Below are 12,538 nucleotides of genomic sequence, written 5' to 3'. Positions count from 1 at the left end.
AGAAGCCCCAAGATATTAAGTCTATAATAAGATAGACAATATTATCAACAGACAATATTATCACAATACTTAAAGGGGACCTGTTATACCTTTCCTTATTTTCTGTCATATATCTAAAGTTACAATGTTGGATATTCCTATTAAACACTGCCAGTTCAAACGAGGTAAACGCATGTAAAAGTAATTGCTGTGAGAAAAAAGCTCAGGCTTCAGACTGAACACTATAAAAATATAGAGCTGGAAATGAACCATGAGACAAGTTGAAAGTTCCAGAAAACACTAGTCAGGAGGACCTTGAGTTAAGTTTTTATTTGTAAAAGTTGGAGATTTAATACTCCACCTGTCATTTTTTTCCCCCCAGACTTACATCGGAAACATGCTGCTGTCCATTAACCCCTTCAAGCACCTTAAATTCTACACAGAGGAGCTGAGACAGAAATATCAGGGCAAAGAGCAGCAGAGAAACCCACCGTGAGTAAACACTGTACTGCAAAAACTGTACTTTTTATCACAACTGGCAGCATGGGTCTCATCAAAGGTCCCTTCAGAACATCTGACCCCCTCATGTTTTTCATAGCTAGTGTTTGTTTCTGTTCTCTGCTTCAGCCATGTTTATGCCATAGCGGACGCCGCTTTCCACCAGTCTCAAGCCTCCACACAGGAGCAGTGCATCATCATAAGGTACTGACAAGAAATATAAAATGTAATAAATTTGTATAGTCTATTTCCATGTAGTTTTGCCCAATTCTGGGTCTTTCCTGCCTCTGGTGTTTAACAAAATGCCTGTTTTTTCCATCAGCTATAATATATACAGACACATACTTTAAATGATAAGGCTGCTTATGTTTGATATTTTTCTTATGGCCAACAAATCAAGTAAACCAATGGTTTTGGTGTATCTCCACCATCAGCTGTCTAATAAAGGCATACAATGTCCAAAAAATAGCGTTGTCTTATTTCAGGTAATCTTTATTTGTTATGTAGTGGCCAGAGTGGTTCAGGGAAGACTGAAGCTACCAAGCTGATAGTCCACTACCTCAGCTCCATGTATCAGGGCAGAAACAACAACCTGCAACAGGTAATTCACTGTGGAGAACACAAAGGAACACCTTCATTAATGTACAGTTTTATCAGTTAGAAACAATGCAAACCATTGGTGGATTCACCTTTCAGTCCTTCACCCATTTTTGTCTTTGATTCACTTCTCTTTTTTTTTCTTCCTTGACTAGCCCATGGAAGTCTTTCCCATCCTGGAGAGTTTTGGGAATGCCAAGACCATCCTCAACAATAATTCCAGCCGCTTTGGCAAGTACCTCCACATCCACATTCTCCAGTAAGTTCCTTTTTAATGTTAACCTTTTTAGAAATATCTTATGATGTTTCACCTTATGTGCCTTTGTTGCTCCCCCTGACATGATTGGTTGCAGCTGTTTAATTGGTCAACTGTCTCTCATCTTGGTTGACAGTGGGGTTGTTGTAGGGACCTCGTTGTCCAAATATCTCCTTGAGAAGTCCAGGGTTGTCTTTCAGGTGAGAACATTGAGTAAGGTGTGCTGTGTGCTCAAAACAGACATCATGGAGGAGTCCATGATGTTACATTTGCTGGAGAAAACGCTGGAAAATTTGTCACTGTGTAAATTACTGTGTGATCAGCTATTTCAAATGACTGCTTGTGTTGGCTTGTAGGAAAATGTCTCAAGTTACTTTTCTGGTTGAATGCTTTTGCTTCTTAGAAAATGAACTGTTTGGAGGTTCAGCTTTCCCAGCTTGATAAAGGACACCTCCACCGATGATCAAATAGCTTTTCAGTCCTCAGCTTTTAGCCATGCTAGTGACATGGCTCTAGGGATGGAAATGTTGGTCGGTTGGTCTGTCTACCACTGTCCAAATTTTCAATGATCTAATGAAATATCTCAATATCTACTAAATAGATTGACACAATTTGGTACAGTCATTCATGGTTCACAGAGGACTAATCTTAATGACATTGATGATCCTCATGAAAGTTGGTGCAGACATTCACATTTCCCACATGATGAATTGTAATAATTTTAAACAATAATTTTAATGTTCCCCTATGCTTTTCCTCTAGTGCCGCCATCAGGTGAAATTTTTTTTGGTTTATGTCCAAATACTTAAGACATTCCCATTGGCCTCAGCTGTACTTTGTGTTTAGTAGTAATTAGCAAACGTTAGCATGCTAATACATCAATCTAAGATGGTGACCATGGTAAACCATTACCTGGTAAACATCAAAATGTTAAAGAGGAGGTATTATGCTCATTTCCCACTCTATATCTTTATTCACAGACACCACTAGAGTAGCTTTGCATGATTCACAGATCAAATAAGTCCTTATTCATCTTATTGTGGCCCCTCAGTTCACCCTCTGTCTGAAACAAGCCGTTTGAGCTCCTGTGGTCGACTGCATGACAGCAACAGTAACTTAGCTTGGAAAATAGAGATATGGGGACTGAATGTGATGAACTTCCTGTTCATCAGACCACAAATGAGACAAGAAGTAGGTTGGAAAAATGACAGATGCTGCTGGAGCTGAGTGTTTCTAGGGACTGGCCTCACTGATAACTGTACAAAAACATACACCTTTATTCACTGACTTTGGTGAAACTCCATCATTTTATGGAGAAAATGTTTTCTGGTTTTCCCTCTGATGTCCTCCGGCTGCTCTCAACTCAACTCTCGGTGAGTTTCCTGATGGACAGAAAGCTTTAGAAAGTAACTGCTAACTGCTGCTAACTTGTAGCTGCCGTTACCTACCTACTACAACCTCCTACCTACCTACTTTCCTTCAAAACAGAAAAAGCTCTCTGTGTGAGACACTGAACAACCTGAGCAGCAGTAAAGAGCAGTCCTGAGCAGAGCAGCCCATAACTTTTTTTTCTTTTTTCTTCTTATTCGTGGGCGTGCTGTCACTGCTGTGCCCTGAGCAGATGACCATCCATGAGGCTTATTATGTAATACGCCTCACAGAAGTAAGACACGAAAAGTGAAGGGAGCGTTCTGAGCGGTCTGAAGACTGAGCTTTTGGCTCACAGGGATTACTTTTACATACGTTTTCCTCATTATTTGGCAACTTTGGTACGTAACGTTTAATAGGAATAATAACATTGTAACACTATGTATATGACAGAAAATAAGGAAAAGCATAATAGGTCCTCTTTAACATTGTCTTTTCTACCGCCATGAAGTGAACAACACAGCAACAAATTTGTATGTGGTAGTGTTGCATTATTTTGTTGTTTATGCTGTAAGTAGATGGTAAATCATCAGAGGTCATAAACTCAGTTGATATCACTGTCTAGTTCTTGTTTCATTTCCCTTGTAGGCCAATGAGGAGAGGAACTACCATGTGTTCTATGAGCTGCTGGCAGGTATGAACGACTGGGACAAACAGGAGCTCTACCTGCAAGGAGCCGAGACCTATTACTACCTAAACCAAGTACATCACACATCAATGAACACAGAATTCATCTCTGGTTTTCATAATATTTTCTCTTCCTCTTCACTCATTTTACATGTTAGACATTTCGTTTTTCTTTATCCTCCTCTAGGGCGGTGCCTGTGAATTGAGGGGGAAGCATGACAAGCAGGACTTCCAACTTTTGGTTCAGTGCTTTGAGACCATCGGTCTGCATGCTGACCAGATCTCAACCGTCTGGGCCATCCTCTCCTCTATCCTGCAGCTCGGCAACATGTGCTTCAGCTCTTACGAGGTGTGTGTGTTTACAGGAGAGAGAGTGAGAATTATGCAGATCAGATTGATATCATATGTCAGTTGTTGTTTTTGCTTCAGAGCGAGTCATTTGAGGTGGCTCGTATCTTCAGTGAGGCTGAGGGCAGGAGGGTTGGCTCCTTGTTGCAGATTTCGTCCGAGGCCCTTCAGACCGTCATCACTCATAAAGTCACAGTCAGTAGCCTCTGGTGCACCAGCCACACCTCTTACTGAGTTATTGTCTATATTTCTGCACACATGCACACTGATTAGCTTTTTCATCCACAGGAGACAACTTACGACAGGATCTACTGTCCCTTGTCTGTGGAAAGTGCCATAGAATCCAGGTAAGAACATTTCTTCAAAACTTGACGAATGCAAACACAACAACTCTCTCAAACCAAAATTTTAATTTCTCACTTGGAGAAATGTTTTCTGCTATTTGTTCATTCATCTGTCCCATTCATCTATCCATTTTCTGCCACTTATCCGGGGCCTGGTTGCAGTAGCAGCAAGCCAAGGATGATAGCCTGTATGTCCTCCATCTTCTTGGGTGATCCTGAGGCCTTCCCAAACACTGTAAAAGAAAACAGTATTTTAGGTACACCAGCTAATTGGTGTAGTGCTTCAATAAAGTTGGGGGACTGATTAAAAAGAGAATGGTCAAAATGATGAATGCAGTAGAGGTCGAGATATTCTGTCTTTTCAGTCCCTAGTGTGTTAAGCCTCAAGATCCTACATTTCCCATTCTTTTCATTAGACACTCCCACTTCTTTCAGTTTGTAACGCAGGTTTTTCTGTTAGAAATTCCAAGCCCAAGCCAATCTCAGAAAATGGCGTTACCACCAATCTGGAAAAATCACGTTTAGTCTGGAAATATGGTCTTAAAGCATATGGGAAGGCCCTCCGTAATGCCTGAGCGGCCTATAACTCATCATTAATAGGGGAAAACAAGAACAACCCCAGGTTTCTTTTCAGCACTGTAACTAGGCTGACAGAGAACCTTCACCAACTAACTTTCTTCATCTAAGCCATCAACCTGTCTCTTAGACCCCATCCCAACTAAAGTGCCCTGAGATAACTTCTGTTATGATTTGGTGCTTTACAAGGAAAATTTAATTAAATTGAACCTAACATCTCCTCCAGAGCTTTTCGCATGCTGAGTAGTACTCCCCAAGTCAAGTGATCATGATGTGTAAAATTGATGGAATGATGCCCTTGAATGTGAATCAAATTGTTTTAACTTTCATTTAAAGGTACACATCCCCTTTTCCTCCTTGTCCTCTCTTGCAGAGATGCCATTGCCAAAGCCTTGTATTCAGTGCTGTTTGACTGGTTGTTGGAGCAGATCAATGATTGGCTGAGTCCCACAGAGATGGACAGCACAGTGGGCATAGTCGACATCTACGGGTTTGAGGTTGGTATTCCTCCTGGACTGAGATCTGGAAACTTCAAAATAACTGAGCATTTTCTTGTGGTGCTGGATGTAACGTCACAGTTCCCCTGTGTTCTTCTCCAGGACCTGGGAGTGAACAGCTTTGAGCAGCTGTGTATCAACTTTGCCAATGAGCAGCTGCAGCACTTTGTCAACAAGGCACTGATCTCCCAGGAGCAGGTCAGTGGGCTGTAAACTAGGTCCAAGATGAACTGACCCTCAGGGTACCACTTTCTAATAAGTCACCCTTTATAAATGGTTTATAAGCTGTGACTAATGGCTTTATCAAAAGTCATCATTTACTGATGCCCTGTAGATAATTTATAAGCCATTACAACTTTTGGGTTGCCAGGTTGTGAAAAATCTCATTTTCTACATCCTCCTCCCGCACAACACTTGCTTTGTCTTTTTGGCTATTTAACTTGCTAGGAAGACCCCTCCAATGGATTGTTGACTTCCTGAAAAGTTTTGCAAGGCATATAGACAAAGATCTATTTATTATCAATTTATTAACATTCACAAAGTCAAAATTGATGGATTAGAACCCTTAATTACTTTTTGGAAATCCACTTGTTTGCTTTCTTTCTGAGAGGGACATGAGAAGATTGATACCAATCTCATGTTTGTGTGTTAAGTATGGAGCTGGATTAGCCAAATGTACCATAATACTCAAAGCAGGGGGGAAAGCTAGTTAGCTAAAATATACCTCAACACCTCTAAAACTCACCATTGAACATGTTGTTTCTTGTTTAATCCTCACACAAACAAATATATATGAATGAGGTTGTGGTTTTATGGGGTGTTGCGTGCTGCAACTATTTTTGGTGCGGTGACTGTGCACAGCTGGCAGTCTTGTCATCACAGTGAGGTTGCCAGGTTTGGTACCATCATGCCTGTACAAAGACCAGTGCCAAAACTGATTATGTCTGACAAAAATGCACTATAGCCGAAGATGCACAGAACTACTGGGTGGATGGATAAACTGTGGTCACAAAATAGTTCCAGCACATAACTCACCCTTTCTCTTCATGTGTGCATTAAACAAACAAGAAGCAACATGTTCATAAATCAACTTTAGAGGTGTTAGAAGATGTATTTCTGAACATGGGACTGAGCCAGACTAGCTGTTTCCCCTGCTTCAACTCTTTATGTTAAGCTAAGTTAACCATTCATGGCTCCAGCTCTGTACTTAACACACAGACATGAGGCTGAGATGGTTCACTCTGGGAAATAACGCAAATAAGCGTATTTCCCAGAATGCTGAACTATTTATTTCGGGTTTCAAATTTCAGATGACTAACTTTTGCTGTTGGCTTATTAGAAAGTGTGAAATCTGACCTTTTTTTTAGACATTGCACCTGCAGGATTGATTGTTTATAATGAATAATTTCCCCTTAAAGTATATATTACAATTATTTATATTTATTTTATTTATGATTTAGCTTTATTAATGATTTGTCTTTGCAAAACATATTTTTCATAATTTTTTGAAGGGCTTATAACTGATCTATAAAGCATTAATAAGTGGTTAATTACAATCACTGAGGCCATTTGTTATGACTTATAAGAACTTTATTGAGGGTGACATGCTAATTGTTCTCCCTGAGAATTATATAGCAATAACATGCCCAAAAAAAAAAAAAAAGTCCTTTAATGTCAGTTGGTAAATGATCTCACTTATATAGCGCCTTTCAACCTTCACGGTTCCCAAAGCGCTTTACAGCTCGCTTTAAAGCGCTTTACATCTAAGTCTCATTCACCCATTTACTCACACCGATGGCGACCGGGCTGCCATGCAAGGTGCTGGTCTCCATCGGGAGCAGCTTAGGGTTCAGTGTCTTGCTTCGACATGACGGGGGCAGCCGGGGATCGAACCCCCAACCCGCTCTAACCAGCTTTACCTCCCGTGCGACAGTGCTAACCACTGCGCCACCATGCCGGCCAAGTTGGAGCATGTGCTAATATGTTAGCATGGAGTACTGAAGCCAATGGTTTTGTTGTCTGAGTTCTCATCACCCAACAGGATGCCAAGAATTTCTTCAACCAAAGAGCACCTTCAATGAATGCCTTCACACACTTAAACTGAGTGTAGTCTGCAATATTACTGTGTGTGTGTGTGTGTGTGTGTACTCCTGCAGGAGGAATACAGTGCAGAACAGATCCAGTGGTATCCAATGCCACTTAAGAACTTCCACTCCTGTCTGGAGCTGATATCCTACAGACCCCATGGCATCCTCCGCATACTGGATGATCAGACCTGCCTCCCCCAGGTGCACACACAGGCACGCAAATATGTTTCCACCTCTATACTTGTGAGGACCCTCATTGACATAATGTACGTCCTAACCCTAACCCCTAACCATCACAACTGAATGCTTAATCCTGACACCTAATTCTAACCCTGACCTTAAAACCAAGTCTTAACCTTCAGACAGTCCTTTGAAGGCCAAAATGTCCTCACAATGCAGAAACACACACACACACCCATCCAGCAGATAACACAGGTACTTACACGAGACAGACTAGAAAGTGTTTGCAGCTGAGATAACCCCCCTCCCCCCCCCGCTACTTTGGCAGGTATTGTGATAAGTTATTAAACACAAGGCAAGATATCATTTTCACACCTTTGACATTCTCTATCAACACCTTGATTATATGACACTATGCCATGGTCATGAGTTTGGAAACAAAGTTGTATCATATAGTTTACATACATTGTTTAAGTTACTGTTTTATGTGGCGTTTTCTTCAGCGGGGATTTAACCATGCCAGGGCTCGCCTCCCCACGTGCAAATGTTCCACCAAAACAAGTTCCCCCAGACACTGTTTTGCAAGGTCAAAGGTCTGCATCCTGGGCTCAGTGCCACCCAAGACGATTGTGATTGGTTTAAATAAATACAAACAAGCCAGAGTGTTTTTCTCCCCTATCCCAGAACGACGATGGGTTGAGCCAGAACTTTCTCCAAAGTGTGGAGACAGGGTGGCTATGCAACACAATTTTACATCTGACCTTATGTGAGGGAGTGTAAAATATTGAAAAGTAAATCTGTATGTGTTTTTGATATTGTTCCTCTGTGTTTTTCCATCAGGCCACTGACCACACCTTCCTCCAGAAGTGCCACTACCACCATGGGAATAGCCCCTACTATGCCAAGCCCAAGAACCCACTGCCAGTCTTCACTGTCTATCACTATGCTGGAGCTGTCACTTATCAGGTGTCGGGCACAGCACACTGCTATATACAGCATATCTGTCAAACTGAAGCAGGTGGTGCAAGAACATTTGTATTTAAAAACTATTCTTTTTTTTCCAGGTTCATAATTTCCTGAATAAGAACCATGACCAGTTCAGGACAGAAGTGGTGGAGCTTTTTGCCAGGAGTCGGTTAAAGGTGAACCAACTGACATTAGACCCATACAGGGAGCTGATATGGGCATTTTTTCATAGCATAGCATAGCAAAATGTGTATTGCAGCCACAGAGGCAGCCCTTTGCCTGAATTGGTTCTATTAGGAGATTTTGTGTAATTTCTCCCCGGGGATCAATAAAGTATTTCTGATTCTGATTCTGATTTGATCAAATGTAATCCGATTACACAGGTTTGTGTATCAATCAGTCATTCGAACTATATAACACCTTTCAAGTTAGTGCAGTTCAAAGTGCTTTACAGGTAACTATCAAACTAATAGGACTATTAAAACAGTAGAATTATAAACAGTAGATCAATGGAAGAGTAATCCACAATAAAACTGAAAATATAGAGACAGATAGAAATGTGAATGCAAGTAAAATGAAATACCAACAAATTATATCAAAGACAATAACACAAGTGATTAACTTTTGCACGTCCAGGAATGTTCACCAATTTTCAATATTCCCAGGAAACCTCTGTTGTTGAGTACGACTTTCAGGATTTCTGTTTCTGCGTGTTATTTGCAGTGCATTTCTGTACGCTTTATATGAGTTGTATAACTGGCGAACGTTTCTCAGTTTGCTTGTGTTTTATTTGTTTATTTTTTGTCCTATTGCATATCTTTTCTTAAGTTGCTATGTGTTGAGCTTATTACATTTTTTTTATGTTTTTCACATTTAGTGTCCGTCTGCTTGTTTAACTGCTGCACCAGAGGCCCCTGAGAAACATTGCATTTCATCACAAATGTATACTTGTCTGACTTGTCTCTGTCCATATCTATAATGAGATAAAGATCTTTTCTTGTAATTATGAGATACAGGTTATGACTTAGCAGCTCATAATTGAGATTAAAAAAAAGTCAAAATTATGAGAAAATGTCTTTGTTTTTTGCTTTGGTGAATGTAGTGTGCTTCCATACTCTTTGCCACTATACAATAAAAAACATGCACAAAAACAATGAAATAGGAAAGTGTAAATGTTTTATTCGTGGTGGCATTACCAGTGGTAGTGTAATGATGAGAGTAGTATTTTGAGGGAAATATTATATACAAAAGTAATCAGTATGAAAATATTGTACATCAACATGAAATATATTGGTTGCTCCGAAAATATATCTAATATATCTAATATATTTCAAAAACACACTTATAAAACGTGAACTTGACAGTTTACCTGTGAATTTGCTTGTTTTCTTCTTCATGTTTGTCAGATGGTGTCAGAGTTGTTCCGGAAGGTTCAGGATGGCTACATTCAGCAGAGAGAGCTGGGCTGGAGAGGGAAGGGCCTCCGCCAGCAACCCTCTACTGCTGCCTCGCACTTCCTTCAGTCCCTGACTGAACTCACCACCCGCCTGGAGAGGTACCAACACACTGACTGATACTGAGCTGTTATTTCCAAAGCTGTGGATAAGTATGAAAGCTTGAAGGGATGTAGTTTCACTGCATGTGTTTAAAATCAAACAGCTGTGGTTTGTAGAGAATATGAGTTGAGCAAATGTCATGGAAAGAAATAAGAATTATGATAACTGGTCTAAGTTCATAATGTTTTCGTTTGGTGTGAATCCTCACTGAAAGAAGTTCTACAAGAGATTTCACAAGATGAGACGCATCATACAGGACTGAATGGGTCAAATCAGGGTGTTTCATGGATAGGTATCAATCATACGTATACCTGTACTGGTCAATACTCGTTCCAGATGCCTGAAATCGGCAGCGCCTCTTGTTGGTGCCCTTTGGATAATTTATTTCAGTTCTATAAAACAGCTGTCAGATGCTGCTCAGCCTTTCTTTACATGCATGTAGGTCTAAGGTTAATCACGTTTCCTGCTGAATAACCTGTGTCTATATTTTGTCTTTTAACTCTTAGATGCAAGACCACTTTTATCCGTTGTCTGAAGCCAAACTACGTCAAGGTAACGCCAGATACTTGGTGCTAACTAGTGGCTTAACATCGGCCGACAATGTATGACCATGTACTGAACCTCACATGTCCTCTGTCAGGTTCCTGGGATCTTTGATGTAGACTATGTGTCGGCCCAGCTGAGGCATGCTGGGATGCTGGAGACCATCCGCATCAGGAAAGAGGGTTTCCCCGTACGGATGCAGTACTCCTACTTCATTGAGAGGTGCAACAAACATACATGGCATCCCTGCCTGCACCATCACAACAGTTCTTTAAAGGTCCCATATTATACTCAATTCAGCTCAATATTTTTATTCTGGGACTCCACTAGAGCAGCTTTGCATGATTCACAGTTCAAAAAGTCCTTATGTATCTTGTTCCGGCCCTTTCTGCAGCCCCTCAGTTCCCCCTCCGTCTGAAACAAGCCGTTTTAGACAAACTGAACAACCTCCAAAAAACTTGAAGAGTAGTCCTGAGCAGAGCGCTCCAATAACTTAGACAGACTGAGCGGGTGAATGAGCGTCCCTGTCCTGTACTGTACTGTGCCTGGATCAGTTGACCTGCTGGGGGCGTGGCTGAGTGCGGTAACTGTATAGTAACCTTACGGAAGTCCTGGCGGCTCGTTTAAAGGCACAGTGTCTGAATGCGGGCTGTGTGCATTTCTCCGTGGACTGAGCGTTTTGATCCTTTCACAGTATTTATACAGCACCTAGAGCTGCTTCATAATCAAACAAGACATGGACATCTCACTTTCTACAATATGGGACCTTTAATGTTATTATGCCTCATTCACTCTGTTATTAATATCAGTGTCTCATTTTTACTCACCTAGTTCCTCTTCTTACTGGTTCAGTTGTGGCAATTCAAGTAATACCTAACTTGATCCAGTGTAGCAAACATCCATCAGTATTCTCAGACTCAATCCAAATCCAGCCCCTGTCCACTTCGCTGTCATGTTCTTGTGGAGGGTTCATCAATAAGGGCTGTATTAAAGTAGGAAGGGGGAAGTGGAAGTGGACTATAGAACCCAATAAACTGAGGCACAGTTGGCGGAGAAATGCAATCGTAAGACCTGTCTGGTTTCATCATTAAATATAGATTATAATATAATTTTGGCAATATTTATATTTATAAAATCATATAAGAGTGAGGGAAAAAACAAAGGGAAAAAAAACTTCCTCTAGGGACCAGAAGATAGGGCGGCCAAATTTGAGAAAGTTGAGTTTTCAAGAATTAAAAATAACATGAAATTCTTTTGAATTAATTGAATGCAGCCCATATAGTAATGCTCTCCTCCCACCCATCCGCATATAGACTTAATATTTTTCCATGTGGGTGTCATACAACTGTTGGTTAGGGTTAGGGTTATTATGACTTTTATATCCGATTAGTGATGACCTTTTTACGAGCTTCTGGCAAAGGTCTTAGGGATGCATGTGGTGAAAAGTTGGCAGACGAGGTTGTACAGTTGATGTTGCTCCACTCGTTTCTGGTGCCGCCGATGCCTTACTTGGGTTGCAGCTAGCAGGTGAGTCCTCAGCCGCTTTTTACAAAGCCTGAAATTTTGAATTCAAATATGCAATTACAGTTACATTACAGTACAAATCAAATGTGATAGCCCTACAAGAAGATGTATAAAATTTGCTGACAATCCATCCAGTAGTTTTTAGATATGTCAGTCTGGTGGTTCAGTGATGGACCTATCAACCAGCTGACTTTAGAGCCACACCACTGGTATAGATAAAAATAATCAATTTTTTCCATCTATTTTATAGCATATGCCCATTTTGGGAATATATGGGTAAACATTTACAAGGAAACCGCAAATAATATTACATAACCACTGAGTAAGCAAGGTGTCCATCAGTATCCATGGTGATGGGTGTTTATTGCTGGTACGTGGAGAGTGTGTCCCACAGTTTACCTGTTATTTTATACCCCTTAATACAGTTCTCCACAAGCAAAGATGTGACTGTCAGTGACTTTGTACGGAGCGACACTCTGTTTGCAGTGATGTTTGGGAGTTGTGTGCACCAACACATCATCTGCATTGTTTA

General features: G+C 40.8%; 1 protein-coding gene across 1 annotated transcript in view; it reads left to right on the top strand.

The window, feature by feature from the left end:
• The window catches only part of myo15b (myosin XVB), a 56,188-nt gene that overhangs the window by 5,192 nt on the left and 38,458 nt on the right, over window positions 1–12,538 (top strand). The window contains exons 5-21 of the mRNA XM_070927161.1: window positions 362–471; window positions 607–681; window positions 985–1,078; window positions 1,230–1,333; window positions 1,467–1,530; window positions 3,347–3,460; window positions 3,573–3,734; window positions 3,815–3,928; window positions 4,022–4,080; window positions 5,027–5,150; window positions 5,253–5,348; window positions 7,307–7,438; window positions 8,258–8,383; window positions 8,482–8,559; window positions 9,790–9,938; window positions 10,446–10,491; window positions 10,580–10,704. Of these exons, the coding sequence (XP_070783262.1) occupies window positions 362–471; window positions 607–681; window positions 985–1,078; window positions 1,230–1,333; window positions 1,467–1,530; window positions 3,347–3,460; window positions 3,573–3,734; window positions 3,815–3,928; window positions 4,022–4,080; window positions 5,027–5,150; window positions 5,253–5,348; window positions 7,307–7,438; window positions 8,258–8,383; window positions 8,482–8,559; window positions 9,790–9,938; window positions 10,446–10,491; window positions 10,580–10,704 (1,772 nt within the window). The remainder of the gene's footprint in view (window positions 1–361; window positions 472–606; window positions 682–984; window positions 1,079–1,229; window positions 1,334–1,466; window positions 1,531–3,346; window positions 3,461–3,572; window positions 3,735–3,814; window positions 3,929–4,021; window positions 4,081–5,026; window positions 5,151–5,252; window positions 5,349–7,306; window positions 7,439–8,257; window positions 8,384–8,481; window positions 8,560–9,789; window positions 9,939–10,445; window positions 10,492–10,579; window positions 10,705–12,538) is intronic.

Source organism: Enoplosus armatus, chromosome 20 (assembly GCF_043641665.1).
Source record: "Enoplosus armatus isolate fEnoArm2 chromosome 20, fEnoArm2.hap1, whole genome shotgun sequence".
NCBI classification, from domain to species: domain Eukaryota; kingdom Metazoa; phylum Chordata; class Actinopteri; order Centrarchiformes; family Enoplosidae; genus Enoplosus; species Enoplosus armatus.
This window is presented reverse-complemented; position numbering and strand designations above follow the sequence as displayed.